The sequence below is a fragment of the Chiloscyllium plagiosum genome, chromosome 24 (assembly GCF_004010195.1).
Source record: "Chiloscyllium plagiosum isolate BGI_BamShark_2017 chromosome 24, ASM401019v2, whole genome shotgun sequence".
NCBI lineage: Eukaryota > Metazoa > Chordata > Chondrichthyes > Orectolobiformes > Hemiscylliidae > Chiloscyllium > Chiloscyllium plagiosum.
Window position 1 is genome coordinate 38,073,548 of NC_057733.1, and position 16,037 is coordinate 38,089,584.

Below are 16,037 nucleotides of genomic sequence, written 5' to 3' on the forward strand. Positions count from 1 at the left end.
TTTCATACAGAGAATGGTGCGTGTATGGAATGAGCTGCCAGAGAAAGTGGTGGAGGCTGGTACAATAACAACATTTAAAAGGCATCTGGATGGGGTAAATGAATAGGAAGGGTTTGGAGGGATATGGGCCAAGTGCTGGCAGGTGGGACTAGCTTAGGTTGGTATATCTGGTCCGAATGGATGAGTTGGACTGAGGGTCTGCTTCTGTGCTGTTCATCTCTATGACTCGATAATTTGGCAAAAAAGAATTATTTGGAAGTTGATTTTTCTCTCGTTTCCCCATTCTTTAATACTGATTAACTTAAATTTCCCTGAACCACCATTAATAAACCTCATGGGTCATCATGGCATCAGATTAATAAACTTTCCACTTTTGAACAGAATTTCAGACCAGCAGGAACCCCAGTGACAGCTGTCTAACTAATTTTGAGATTTGTTTCTTAACAGGAAAGTCACTCTACATCGAACGGTTAAATGAGAAGCTTTTACAGCGCAGTGTTAGAAAATGCAGTGCCCTGAAGAGAATTCGATTAATTGAACCTACAGTTGATGAAAATCGGATTGTCCAAATGCTGCACGCTTCTTCCGATCCCTACGATCTTCGACAGCCAATGATATTCCATATTGACGTATCGCCTGTAAGTCATCATCAACATTCATGGCCATGATGTAAATGGGGTGGGTGTGGGGCTCTGAGGAGACAAAGCTGGGTATGCACAGGCCAAACCAAGTTTGGAATGGGTAATTGGCTTGCATTTTCTTTTTTAACTGCTACCCTGACTTAACCAGCACCCACTTTCCACCTGGGTGAACTAACTTAAAATTAGTGCCTCATTCCTGACAAAAATGAGGTCAGTTTTTAGCAGGTACTTTTCTCCCTGAAAATGAAATTTGTACCTGTTCTGTAAAACCTTTCTACATCTCTAAAACCTATGGAAGACTGCCCTTTTTACAAAATTGATCAGCTGCTTTCTAATCTTGGCCATCTTAATCAAATTTTTTTGAGCCAACGTTTTCTGTCAGATTCTATATCTGCAACCAACTCCTGCTGTCTGATGTCCGTTCAGTCCAAGAGTGAGAAAATGTGATTTCTCAGATACTTAATAGGCTAGCCTCCTATGCTTAAAGTTTTACAAGAAACATTCATGTAAGGTCAACATCTGGGGACTTCTGGTTGTCCACCAATTTCCATTGCTCTCTGTCAAAGATGGAAGATGAGGTAGACAAGCAGGTGGCTGAAAGAATGCAGCAAGCCAGGCAGCATCAGGAGGTGGATTTGTCGACGTGCTGAAGAAGGGTTACATCCGAAACATCGACTTCTCCACCTCCTGATGCTGGCTGGCTCGCTGTGTTCTTCCAGCCTCCTGCTTGACTACCTTGGATTCCAACATTTTCACTTTTATTTTAATCTGTAAAGATGGAAGATGGTACAGGCTGTATACACAGGGTGTTTTCCACAGCAGAAGCATTGCATAAATGTTACTCTCTTTTTGAAAAATATCAGGTATTTTTAAAGAGCCAGTTGTTCTTTCAAAATATGAAGTTGATCTTATCCAGAACTCGGCTTTGTTTTGTGCCATTGCTTATGTTAATCTTCACAACTCTTTTCTTTTTGTAAGGTAAGGAAAAGATTGGAAGAATTCCTTTTCAAGATCCTAATTCTAGGATTCCTGAAGGACAGTCGGGGAAGGATCTGGAAACGCAGCATGACTCATCTGTATATTGTGGAACATCTGGATGTCAATGAGTTCCTTTATAAACAATCAGCTCAGCAGGTTATTTATACTACAGTACTTTCAAAGAGTGATATCTCTTAAGGTTTAACACACACAATTTCTATCCTTGATGTGCATGTTATACGGTAGATACTTATTTGCAATGGGTTTATACTTGTGTACAAATAATGTATTTGAGCATATTAAGCATGTACATCTAAATATGCCAATTGAAAGCTCCATATAATGGTGAGACAGCGCAATTTTAAATGTTTTCTGTTGCAATACTTAACACATTGTTCTTCTGGTGACTTGTAACTGGCCATCAGTTCAAACATTTTCAAATTATACAAGACCTGTACCTGAATTAATTACACTCTTATCGAAAGAAACCAACACAAAGATTGGATTATTATAAATAAAAAGAAATGAAACCTAAGCTGATGTAGCTGAACAATAACTTTTTCCAAAATGTAATTCTGAATGATCAAGCGGAATGATTCCAAGTAACATTACTATTGCAGAAGACATACCTCTGACTGAAAGTTGGCTTTGTCAGATTGGAATACTTTTAATTATTGTGATGATCATTCACTGAAAAATAGTGCACAAGGATGCAAATTTCCTTTAACAATAAAATAGGAGTTTATTGCATTAAAAAAAGGAAAAATAAAACAAAAGGGAGATGAATAAAAGAAACCAAACTACCTAAAAATAGAATGCAGATTAAAAGATCATAAAATATACATCAAAATGTATATTTGTACATCAATCTCATCTATTCCCTAAAACCACCACTTTACAGTGAGTGAAATTCACAGAAATGATCTTTTTATAGCAAATCTTCAGGTTTGACTAAACTCCTTCCACCTGCTTTCATCCGGTTCTGTGATTGTTATTTTGTCTACACTAACAACTAGAAAAGCTTCTTTTTGTAATACAAAGGATGCAACTGTAAGGAAAATAAATCCTCTCTTTAAGTAATACTTTGTTCAAATCTTGTTTTTTTCTTTATGCAGGCAAGCGTGGGACTTCTAGGTATCCTACCCACTATTCACTGCAGACCACCAAGAGAAGTTCGTCAGCTTGAACTAAAAAAGCGCCAAGGCACCCACCTTAATATTTTAGATCCATTGATGGATGAAGATATATTTGTCAGTGAAGCCTATCAGAGACCCTACCAATATCTCCATAGGTTCAGTGTGCATAAGGACATTGATGCATTCTCATATCAGAAGTATAGTGTTGAAGGAAATCCAGCTGGATGCCTAACTTTACTCCTACAATACTGTGGACTAAGGGATCCTTCCTGGGCAGAGTTGAGAAACTTTTCTTGGTTTCTGAACCTTCAGCTAAAAAACTGTGAGCAGTCAGTGTTTTGTAAACCTTTGTTTGTGGGAGATACCCTGATTGGTTTTAAAAACTTCATTATTGAGTTCATGATCCTCATGGCTCAAGACTTTGCAACGCCCGCTATGAACATTTCGGATGAAAGCCCCGCTTTCTCACCTTTCCAAGCAGAGGAAGACCTGCTTCCGTTCTTGATCCGGAAAAGATGGGAAAACAACCCTCACCCGTACATCTTTTTCAATGCTGATCACTTGTCCATGACTTTCCTTGGTTTTCATTTAAGAAGCGTTGGAAAGCGAGTTGATGCTGTGGATCATCGGACTGGCGAGGTTCTGAAAGGGAGCGTCATGTCTCCACAGCTTGTAAATGGGCTTAGCATGCAGAGAATACGGTTCAACGAAGATATTGATAATCTTCCCAGAGAAGAGAAAATCCGAAAGCTTTGCCTTGTACTTGGGGTTGAAAAAGCAATAGATCCGGATGAGACTTATGAACTAACTGCAGACAACATGATGAAAATGTTGGCCATCCACATGCGCTTTAGATGTGAAATTCCTGTCATCATCATGGGGGAGACTGGCTGTGGGAAGACAAGACTGATTAGGTTTCTTTGTGACCTCCAGAAAGGGAAGCATAAGACAGAAACTTTGAAACTGGTTAAGGTACATGGAGGCACAACAGCTGAGATGATCTATGCAAAAATTGGAGAAGCAGAGAAGCTTGCCCGAGTCAACAATGCCAAGTATGGCTTGGAGACGGTCCTGTTCTTTGATGAAGCCAACACCACGGAAGCTATCCATGCCATTAAAGAAGTCCTCTGTGATAAAACAGTTCAAGGTAAAGCAATGAAAAGCAACACTGGTTTAAAAATAATTGCAGCTTGCAATCCCTACAGAAGACATTCGGAAACTATGATCAAACGTCTGGAAATGGCTGGGTTGGGATATCGAGTTAAAGTTGAAGAGACTGAAGATAAGCTGGGGAAAATACCTCTGAGGCAGCTAGTTTACAGGGTGCAGCCACTACCGCCAAGTATGATCCCACTTGTATGGGACTTTGGTCAGCTGAGTGACAAAGCTGAGTTGGCTTACACGAACCAGATCGTGCGGAGATACATCCGAAACCATAAACTTCCTTTTCTGCATGCGGAAATCATAATGCAAGTTCTAGCAGCCTCACAGACATTCATGAGGCAAAAGAAAGATGAGTGCAGCTTTGTGAGCTTGCGAGATGTGGAACGATGCATGAAAGTCCTGGTGTGGTTTTATGAACACAGAGAAAGTCTATTTGACTACCCAAGTCCAAATACAAATATGTTACAGGCTCTGATGTCAGTACTAGGAGTCTGTTACTATCCTTCCCTGTCGTGCAAGGCAGAGTATTTAGAAACTATATGCAAATTTTTCCCTGAGCCTTATAATTCAGTGAGTAAAATCCATGATCAAATTGTCCACTGCCAAAATGTTTTCATGAAAAACATAAACACGCGGGAAACAATAGCTAAAAATGAGGCCTTAAATGAGAACGTTTTCTTAATGGTCATTTGCATTGAACTGAGGATCCCACTATTCCTTGTTGGTAAACCTGGCAGTTCAAAGTCCTTAGCAAAAACAGTTGTGTTAGATGCGATGCAGGGACAATCTGCTCACTGTGAGCTGTTCAAGAAGCTGAAACAGGTCCACATGGTGTCTTTTCAATGTAGCCCCCACTCAACAGCAGATGGGATCATCAACACGTTCAAACAATGCGCACGTTTTCAGCAGGGCAAAAACCTGGATGAGTATGTTTCCGTGGTGGTCTTAGATGAAATCGGCTTGGCTGAAGACTCACCACAGATGCCTTTGAAAACTCTTCACCCATTGTTGGAAGATGGTTGCATTGATGACGACAATCCAGTCCCTCACAAGAAAGTAGGCTTCATCGGAATTTCAAACTGGGCCTTGGATCCTGCCAAAATGAACCGTGGGATTTTTGTTTCTCGATTGGATCCATGTGAGGACGAGCTCATTGAGACAGCCAAAGGAATATGTTCATCTGACCCTGCTTTACTACAAAAGGTGCGACATCTCTTTCCCACCTTTGCGAAAGCCTATCTAGAAGTTTGTAAAAATGAAGACGGGCAGTTTTTTGGACTCCGTGACTACTACAGCCTTGTAAAGATGGTTTTTATCACAGCGAAGGAGACAAAGAGTGATCCAACAGAGCAACAGTTGGCTGACACCATCTTTCGGAATTTCAGTGGTAAAGATGACTTTAATCCACTTGAAATTTTTCTGCCTAATTTAGAATCTCTTCCTCAAATAAGCACACTGGAGATGGTGAAGAAAAATATCAGAGCAGACTCTAGTGATGGAGAGTGTCGTTATCTACTGCTTCTTACCAAGAATTATGTTGCCCTTCAGATTGTCCTGCAGCATGTTTTTCTTAATCTGGATGACAAGCCTGAGATTATATTCGGGTCCAGTTTTCCAAAAGATCAGGAGTATACACAAATTTGCAGAAATGTAAATCGAGTGAAGACCTGCATGGAGACTGGGAGGACAGTAATCCTTCTGAATTTGAAGAACCTGTATGAGAGCCTTTATGATGCCTTAAATCAGTACTACGTGAATCTTGGGGAATACCAATATGTGGACCTGGGCTTAGGAACACATCGTGTCAAATGCAGAGTGGACAGACAGTTTCGACTCATTGTTATTGAAGACAGGGATGTTGTCTATGAGCAGTTTCCCATTCCTTTGGTCAATAGACTTGAAAAACATAGCCTGGACATGAGTACTGTACTCAACCAACAGCAGAAAAGTATCAACAGACAGTTGGAGCTATGGGTCAAGGAGTTTGTGTCAGTGAAAATGAGTCATGATGGACAACAATATGGATTAATGCTAAACCCTTCAGAGGTGATCATTGGATTCCATACTGATGCATGTGCCAGTGTCCTACTACAAGTTCTGGATACTGCAGACCTGACAAACAGTGATATCTTTGAAGATCCTCGAATTATACTTAAATCAGCAAAAAAGCTTCTTCTAAACTGCGTAACTCCAGATGCCGTGGTTCGTTTAAAACATTCAAAGCTAGCGGATCAGGAAGTCAAGGAGCAATGGGAAGAATACTTTGTTCAACAATGCCATAGGTCACTGAGTAATTATATTCATCACCATCTTGGAAACACAGAAACACGACGGCACAATTTTGTCGAGGTAATAATGTTGAAATGCACACATTTAATATTGTGACTCTAATAGTGTAAAAAAAATTGAAATCCAATTATGGGATCTTAACTATCATGATTTATTGAATAAGCATGAAGCCCTAAGTCAAATGATTGCCGCATCATTTGTTGAGTTTAAGGTGATTACTTGATACAACTTGGTCTGTGGAAGGGAAACACATTTGTGTCTCCCAGAAGTGCATTAGGGCTTTGTTTGGCTGTGCGGAGGTTCTGGCTTGTCCTGAACCTGTTTCGCATGGGCCTATCTCTGCGGTGCTTCAAAATCTGCCCTTTGTTTGTCACAATGAACTTTATTGTGACTTCCATAGTTTCGCATCCCTTAATCCAAAGGGTCTTGCTAGTCAATCATGCATGGTGGCTCAGTGGATAGCACTACTGCCTCACAGCACCTGGGTCCCAGGTTCGACTCCAGCCTCAGACGACTGTCTGTGTGGAGTTTGCACATTCTCCCCGTGTCTGTGTGGGTTTCCTCTCACAGTCCAAAGATGTCTAGGTCAGGTGAATTGGCCAAGCTAAATTGCCCACAGTGCTAGGTGCATTAGTCAGAGGGAAATGGGTCTGTCTGGGTTACTCTTCGGAGAGTCGGTGTGGACTGGTTGGGCCGAAGGGCCTGTTTCCACACCTTTGGGCATCTAATCTAATCATGTTCAGGAGGATTCCTCCAAATGGGGTGTTGTGTTGGAAGGTGGGAAGTAGCTGGACTGAACACATCATTATGACTTCAGCGACCAATCATCATTTGTTTTTAGGGATTTTCTTTTATATTTTGGTAATAAAATTCAAAAACTTAAGCTGGATAGCCAAAGCATGTATCCAAATTGATTGGATTTGATTATACCTTCAGTTTGTACACCTTTAAATATACAGGTAATGGTAAAGTCCCCATTGTCTGCTCTCTTGTTGGGCTAACCTAGTGGTAGGTTTAACCCAATGGTCACAATGCCTCAGGCAAGAAGACAGGTTGAAAGGAAAGTCCTTCATGGTAACCTCAGCTGGTTCAGGAGGTGAACCTATGTCATTGGTATCACTCTGCATTGCAAACCAGCTATCCAGCCAACTGATTTAACTGACCTTTGGTATTAATACAGGTCAATTTCACCAAACTGTAATTATTGCCTGTTTCATTGTGAAAGATGGCTCTTCATGACACTGTGACTCTTTATGTTCGCTCACTAATGTGAAGGAATAAACATAAACTGTTTCCAGTCAGGGAAAACAAAAAGACTGAAGATTTTCAGGACAAAATTTGAGAAAGAAATGTTGGAAGTTTTGAAGCCATGTAGACTGAATCCCCTCTATTGTTTTAACCAGGCCTGACACTACCTCCTGCGTAAATGCCTATCTGTGTTAACAAGTGCTTAAATTTTGGTCTCCATGCGGTATGACTCTTCGGTCCAACACGTCCATGTCAGCCAGGTTTCATAAACTGAACTTGTCCCATTTGCCTTTGTTGGGCCCATATCCCTGTAAATCTTTCCTATTCATGTCCTTGTCCAAATGTCTTTTAAATGTTGTAATCAAACCTGCCTGTAACACCTCTGACAGTTCATTCTACACTTGCACCATCCTCTGTGTGAAAACATTGCTCCTCAGGTCTCTTTTTAAATCTTTCCCCTCTCACCTTAAATCTAAGCCCTCTAGTTTTGGACTCCTGACCCTCGGGGAAACAAAACCTTGCCTATTCACCGTATCTCTGCCTCTCATGATTTTATAACACCTCTATGAGGTCACCCCTCAGCCTCCAATGCTCCAAAGAAAAAAGGTCTCAGCCTATCCTGTTCTCCTTATAACTCAAACCCTCCAGTTCCAGCAGCAACCTTGTAAAAGTTTTCTGCATCCTTTCTAGATTAGCAACATCTTTCCTGTAGCAGGGTGACCAGAATTTTCTGCAGTATTCTAAATGTGGCCTCATCAGCATCTCGTATGGCCACAACATGATGTGCCTTAATAACTCATTTATGAGAAATCAGTGGTGAAAGGAAAGAGCCAATAAGACATACAAACAAGAGTAGGCCATTCAGCCCATCAAGACTGCTCAGTCATTAATTGAGATCACAAAAATGTTAGAGTGCAGAAGGAGTCTATCGGGCCTACACAGGCTCACTAAGTGAGCACCATTACCTAATGCTAACCTCCTGCTTTTTCCCCCACACCCTTGTACACTATTTCTGTCCAAGTCATCATCCACAGCCCTTTTGAATGCCTTTTGAACCTGCCTCTACCATACTGCCATATGCCTCACTGACTGACAACATTTTTCCTCACTTCACTCTTGCTTCTTTTGCAGATCACTTTAAATCTATGCTGTTATTCTTGCCCCTTTTACGAGCAGATCAAAGCTGATCCGATTAATCCTCAAAGAAATCCCAAAGAATTGCGGATGCTGGAAATCTGAAACAAAAACAGACATTGCTGGAAAACCTCAGCAGGTCTGGCAGCATCTGGAGACAAAAAAACTCCAGATTTTGGAATCCAGAGTAGACAGGCAGGAAGCTGGAAGAACACAGCAAGCCAGGCAGCATCAGGAGGAGCAGAAGTCGGCGTTTCAAGTGTAACAGCAGAGTTAACCTTTCCCTTCTTAAGAACAGGTTTAATCCTCACTTCCCTTTCCTACCTTTTTGCCAAAACCCTTGAATCTTTTTCTAATTAAAAAGCTGTCTATGTCAGCCTTGAATATACTGGCTGACCCAGGTTCAATAGCCCTCTCCGGTAAAGAATTCCAGAGATTCACTATCCTCTGACAGAAGAAATTTCTCCTCCTCTCTGTCTTAAAAGGGTGACTGGAGATTCTGAGATGATGCTCTCTGGTCTGAGACTCTTCTACCAAGGGAAACAACTTGCCCACGTCTACTCTGTCCAGCCCCTGAAAATCTTTTGTCTTTCATTAAGGCCGTCTTTCATTCAGTATAAATGTGATGGCATTTTCTATTTATGGTAGCTCAGTGGTTAGCACTGCAGCCTCACAGCACTAGGGAACTGGTTTGATTCCAGCTTTGGGTGACTGATTGTGTGGAGTTAGCATATTCTCCACGTGTCTGTGTGGGTATTTTCTGGTTGCTCCAGTTTCCTCCCACAGTCCAAAGATGTGCAGGTTAGGTTAGGTTAGATTGGCCATGCTAACTTGCTGGAAAAGGAGTTCGCAACCATTTTACTCAGGTGTTCTCCTTGTGTGAAAGACAAAAGGCAGGGAACTGACTCAGGACTGAATTAAATAAACCCTTCTTTAACTCTTTAAGTACCAATATACAATATAAAACATACATTTGTTGCAACATTTATTTCTCACTTCATCTAACATAACTTCAACTTTAGCTGATTTCATTTAGCTTCACTTTATCTTTAAATTAATTCACATTTAGCCCTAACACTTTCATTAACTCTGTTAGTTTGGCTTGAATCCAGTACTACCTTGATTTGAGCGAATTGGCCAACTTTGTTCTCCATGTAGATCTTACCTCATAGTTCTCTGTCTTTTCTGAAGATTTCTTCAGGGTACATGCTTCTCAAATATGGATTCTTCTCAAAAAATTCCTTTGTTCTGTTAGCTTATCTGAAAGTGTGCTCAATTTCCAGAAAGATCTCTGGCACTCAGCCAATGAATTGATCAAAGCCTGATCACATTGTTTGATCCCAGCCAACAGAGTTTCCTAGGAAACAACTCCCAAATGTTTCCCCCCTCCGTAATTTCTGATGAAGAGCTTATGCTCGAAATGTCAACTCTCTGCTCCTCGGATGCTGTCTGACTGGCTGTGCTTTTCCAGCGCCACACTCTTCCACCCAAATGTTTACAGCAAGCCATAAACAATGACATTCCCTTCTCAATATAACTTAGTAGTGGTGCCAGCATAGGAAACTACAGCTCACAACTTGTCCTGGTTGCAGTTTAACTAAGTCAGAATTTAAACTAGTTTGACCAAAATGCCCAGTGTGCTTGATCATAGCTCTTCAACAATCTTGTAGCCATGATGTGGAGGTGCCAGTCTTGGACTGAGATGGACAGAGTTCAAAGACACACAACACCAGGTTATACTCCAACCAGGTTATAGCTACCTGACGAAGGAGCAGCGCTTCGAAAGCTTGTACTTCCAAATAAACCTGTTGGGCTTTAATCTAGTGTTGTGTGACTTTTAACTTTGACTGATCTTGTAAGCATTTCTGTAAGCTGGCCACCTGACCACACCAGGATGTGCAAGCTAGGTAGATTAGCCATGGTAAATATGAGGTTACAGGGGGTCTGGATCTGGGTGGGATGCTCTGTGGAGGGCCAGTACAGACTCAGTGGGCCAAATGGCCTCTTTCTGCATTGTGGGGACTCTATGACTGACCAATTTATTGGCTTCCTGCCACCATTCCCTTCCTGATTCATATCAAATGCAATTTTCACAGTAAAATCAGACACAGAGTGAACAGCCTGAACTCAAGCTGAACGTTGAGCATTGAAAAGGTTGTGGTTGGATACTGTCACACTGACTATAAAATACTACTGTTCCAGGTAACCACATTTTCCAGGCTTCTCACCAAGACAGACGTCAAGGTACTGGTCAAGGAACTTGGTAACAATGTCGAGGAATTTTTTCTTCTGTTCCTGCACCAGTTTGATACAGAATATTCCTTCTGTAAAAAGATAAGGTCAGTCGTCCTTGGTTTGCACAATTGTAGATTACTGCAACAGTGTTCAATAATGTAAAGCTACAATCAAATCCCAGATCTGGGTTGCATCTCCATAATCTTCTGATACTCTTCTGGTCCTGCACCGTCAAGAGGTTGTTGTCCATATACATGGTACGAGAGAAACGCATCAAAGACTAACATATGTTAAACATAATGTGGTGTTGCTGGTGTTGGACTGGGTTAGACAAGGTCAAAGATCGCATGTCACCAGGTTATAGGATTATTTGAAAACACTAGACTTTGGAGTGCTGCTCCTTCATTAGGTGTTAGTGAGAGAGGAAGACCTTAGACGCAGAATTTATAAGGAAAAGGTGAAAGCTTCAGAAAACTCATGTGAATGAATTGAACATGCCTAAGATGGCTCTTAAATCTTTAATCAGTGAGAATGGAGATGCAGGTTTTGATTGATTAATATGGAAATCCCAGAATTTCTGTCAAGTCACTGCCCTGAGACAACTTACGGAGTTATCAGTATACAAACCAAGCTGCAAGACTGGTTCAAGAAGATAGACAGAAAGAGTGGTCACCTGACCTGTACAAGTGCAACAATCCCATGGTTGAATGGCCCCTGGAAGGTTATCTTCTATAGAAAGGATGGTGTTAAACCTGAGACCATGCAGCAAAGATTTACAAGGGTGTTGCCAGGACTGGAGGGTTTCAGCTATAGAGGGAGACTGAATAGGTTAGGGCTTTCTTTCCCCGGAATATTTTAAACTCAGGGGTGACCTTCTGGACGTTTATAAAATCAAACAGGCATGGATAGGGTGAATAGCAAGGTCTTTTTCCTGGGGTACAGGAGTCCATAACTAGAGGGCATGGGTTTCAGATGAGAGTGGAAGATTTCAAAATGACCTGAGGGGTAATTTTGTATAGAATAAGCTTTCAGAGGAAGTGGTGGAGGTGGGTAGAATTACAATGTTTAAAAGGAATCTGGATGGGTATATGAATAGGAAGAGTTTAGAGGAATATGGGCCAAATGCTGGCAAATGATACTAGGTCAGATTGGGTTCTCTGGTCAGCATAGACAAGTTGGACTGAAGGGTTTGTTTCTACGCTGTATGACTCTATGACTCGATCAGAAGTTTGCACAAAGGAAAATGCCTTTGTATGAGTCAGTGTCTCTGGTTAGTAGATGAGGGATGGCAGGAGGGAAAGGAATGGTTTAAATACCCATGATGACCCAAATATGTGATCTCCCTTCAACAACGACTCAGATCCAAGCCTGCTGGATTACTGAGGTCTTTATTTTCATCGACAGGTCCAGAAATGGGTGAAAATTGACCCAGTGCAATTCAGAAAATGTCAACATTTGCTTATCTAGTAAACGATATGTTCTTACCAAATCATTCAAAAATAACACAAAGCGACATCCTCATTGTGCGTTCCAAATCGAAAATGTGTTCATCTTCTTATACCCACAGAGAATCGTTTCAAAACATGAACACTGGCACTCGAGTGTTGCTGATACAGATGGACACCGAAGAGTCTTCCCAAAGTTCAGAGCTGATTGCTTCTGCCAAGTAAGTACAAATGGTTTCACCATCAGGTAGGAACAACAAGGCGTTCGCATTCTGCATGCTGGAGATCTGAAACCAAAACTTAGAACGCTGGAGAAAATCAGCAGGTCTGGCAGTATCTTTATAGAGAAAACACAGTTAATGTTTCAAATCCTTCATCAGAACTGAAGATAGCTGGAGAAAGCTGGAAAGTACGCTAATGACAGAGTGGAGTAGTGGGGGAGAATAGAGTAAATGGAGACGGTGCTCAGGCAAAGAGAAAGGGAGGAAAAGGGGATAGGAAAAACAAATGGATTACTGATGATAAGCCGAAAGAGACACACCATCCCACCCATCTATTCTCTCTCTCTCACTCACACTCACACTCACTCACACTCACACTCACACTCACACACACTCACTCTCTTTCTTGACTATCACTCTCTCTCTCTCTCACACACACCCTCTCTCTCTCTTTCTCTGGGCGCTATTCCATGTACTCTGTTCTCCACCCTGTCACCAGCATTAATTCCACCCTTCCCCAGCTGTCTTCAGTTCTCACTTTCTCTCCACACATGCTGTCAGACTTGCTGAGTTTCTCCAGGGTTCACACTGCTCCAGAAGGAGTCCTGGTGTGACTGGACACATTGAAACCAAGAGGTTATACAATCCAGAAAGATTGAACAGGCTGGACCACTTTTCTCTAGAAAAGGATTGACCTGCTGAAGATATTTTAACATTGGGAAATTATTTATTAGGGTTTAAGATGTACTTGCAGACAAGACCAGAACCAAGGGCCATAGATATAAAGTTAGTGATTAATAAATACAACTTTGGGTTAAAAGCCTTTACTAGCAAAGAGGCTAGGTTGTGCATCTCACAACCACAAAGCTGAGGTGAATAGCATTCCAGGGAAACTAGATAAACACTTGATGTGGATAGTAATAAAAGGAAATATATGCTGAATGCATATATTCCATATATGCCTTGGTTCAAACACGGACAAAAGAGCCGAATTCCAGAGGTGAGGTGAGAGTGATAGCCCTTGACATCAAGGCCACATTTGACTGAGTATGGCATCATGGGGCCTTGGCAAAACTGGAATCAATGGGTATCGGGGGCAAACACTCCACCGGTTAGACACATAGCTGGCAAAAAGGAAGATGGTTGTGGTTATGGAGGGCCAGTCATCTTATCTCCACGACATTTCTGCAGGAGTCCCTCGGGGTAGTGTCCTAGATGCAATAATCTTCAGCTGCTTCATCAATGACCTTCCCTCTGTCATAAGGTCAGAAGTGGGGATGTTCGCCGATGATTGCACAGTGGTCCCGACCCCCCAGATACTGAAGCAGTCTGTGCTCAAATGCAACAAGATCTGGACAATATCCAGGTTTGGGCTGACAAGTGGCAAGTAACATTCATGCCACACAAATGCCAGACAATGACCATCACCAATAAGAGACACTCGAACCGCTGCTCCTTGATATTCAACGGTATTATCATTACTAAATCCCCCACTGTCAACATCCTTGGGGTTATCATTGACCAGAAACTTAACTGGACTCATCACATAAACAAAGTGGCTACAAGAGCAGGTCAGAGACTAGGCATACTGTCGTGAGTAACTCACTTCCTGACACGCCAAATTCTATCCACCATCTACAAGGCACAAATCAGGAGTGTAATGAAATACTCCCCACTTGCCTGGGTGGGTGCAGCTCCAACAACACTCAAGAAATCTGACACCATCCAGGACAAAGAAACCCGCTTGATTGGCACCACATCTGCAAACATTCAATCCCTCCACCACCAGTGCTCAGTAGTAGTAGTGTGTACAAGATGGACTACAGAAATTCACCGAAGATCCTTAGCAGCACCTTCCAAAACCATGACCACTTCCACGAAGGACAAGGGCAGCAGGTACTTGGGAACACCATCACCTGCAAGTTCCTCTCCAAGCCACTCACCACCCAGACTTGGAAATATAACGCCATTCCTTCACAGTCGTTGGATCAAAATCCTGAAATTTCCTCCTTACCGGCATTGTGGGACCACCCACAGCAAGTGGACTGCAGCGTTTCAAGAAGGCAGCTTACCACCACCTTCTCAAGGGCAAATAGGGATGGGCTATCAATGCTGGCCAGCCAGTGACGCCCAAGTCCCACAACTGAATAAATAAAAACAAATTGATGCCCTTTAATAAATAGGATTTGGTGGAGGCTTAAGTGCAGCATAATTATGGATTTGTTGAGTGAACTGGCCTGATTTTGTCCTGTAAATAATTCTTCATTTTTAAGAGGTTGGTTGATTTAACAGTGACTTTTAGAAACTCTGGAGTTTTGCTTTACAATAATATATGCTTATCCCTTGTGTATCATTGGTTAATGAGTTTCAACCACCCCTAGGTCAGTGCTTCAATTTAGAAATTGTCAAACAGGAATGGGATGCCATCAGCTATCTCAAAATTGAATGTTTCTTGAGGTGGTTTCCCCTGAGATTATTTTTATTTTTGCTCTTTGAGATGCTCAATGCAGACTCCTGGTCATTTGACATTATTTTTCACAATAAGTGAATACTTAGGAATAATCAATTTAGAAATCACCTTTTCCGAATGCATTCAGAGGATTGCATTGTAAAATGATACAGTAAGAGCTTATGGTTTTGTAACCTCTATGTGCTGAATGATAGAAAATCACTGTCTCAGCAGGGGGTGGTCAGCTGCCTTGTTGAAGCATTGAAGTCCAATATCCTTCAGGAAAGAATTTCAGGATTTTGACTTAATGATACATTCCCAAGTCAGGATGGTGAATGGTTTGGAGGGAAGCTTACAGGTGATGGTGTACCCATGCTTCTGCTGCCATTATACACCAGATGGAAGTGGCCCTGGGTTTGGAAGGTACTGTCTAAGAAGTCTTGGTGAATTTCTGCAGTACATCTGATTGATGGTACAAACTGCTGCTACTGAGCTTCTGTTATGGACAGAATGGTTTTTTTGGTGGATGTGGTATCAATCAAGTGGGCTGCTTAGTTCTGAATGTTGTCAAGCTTCTTGAATGTTGTTGGAGCTGCACTCATCCAGGTGATTTGGGGGCATCTTGTCAAAATTTCATCTTGTAGCAAGTGAATAGACTTTGAAGAGTCGAGGGATAAATTACTTGCAGCAGATTGTTAGATGCTGTCGGTCAGTATTTATTCTGTATTTACATGACTGGTCCAGCTCAGTTTGCAATCAATGGTAATCCCAGAATGTTGATGGTGGAGGCTTCAGCGACAATGGTAACATCATTGATTGTCAAGTGGTTTTAGCTTGATGCCCTCTTCTTGAAGATGGCCATTGCTTGGCACATGTACGACATGAGTGTTTTTGCCAATTATCAGCCAAATCTTAACATTGTCCAAGTCTTGCTGGATTTGTTCATGGACTGCTTCACTATCTGAAGATATGTCTTGGAGTTGAGATGACTTACCACCAACAAAGACAGCTGCTACTGAGCTTCTGTTGTGGACGGAGCCATCTTCCTTTGTGCCAGGTATGAGTCCAACCAGTGGAAAGTTTTCACCAATTCCCAG

General features: G+C 41.8%; 1 protein-coding gene across 3 annotated transcripts in view; it reads left to right on the top strand.

Moving 5' to 3' along the window:
* The window catches only part of LOC122562201 (E3 ubiquitin-protein ligase rnf213-alpha-like), a 159,421-nt gene that overhangs the window by 76,265 nt on the left and 67,119 nt on the right, over positions 1-16,037 (top strand). For all 3 annotated transcript variants that reach the window (XM_043714879.1, XM_043714880.1, XM_043714881.1), the window contains exons 32-36: positions 448-638; positions 1,620-1,775; positions 2,735-6,268; positions 10,793-10,929; positions 12,393-12,491. In XM_043714879.1, the coding sequence (XP_043570814.1) occupies positions 448-638; positions 1,620-1,775; positions 2,735-6,268; positions 10,793-10,929; positions 12,393-12,491 (4,117 nt within the window). The remainder of the gene's footprint in view (positions 1-447; positions 639-1,619; positions 1,776-2,734; positions 6,269-10,792; positions 10,930-12,392; positions 12,492-16,037) is intronic.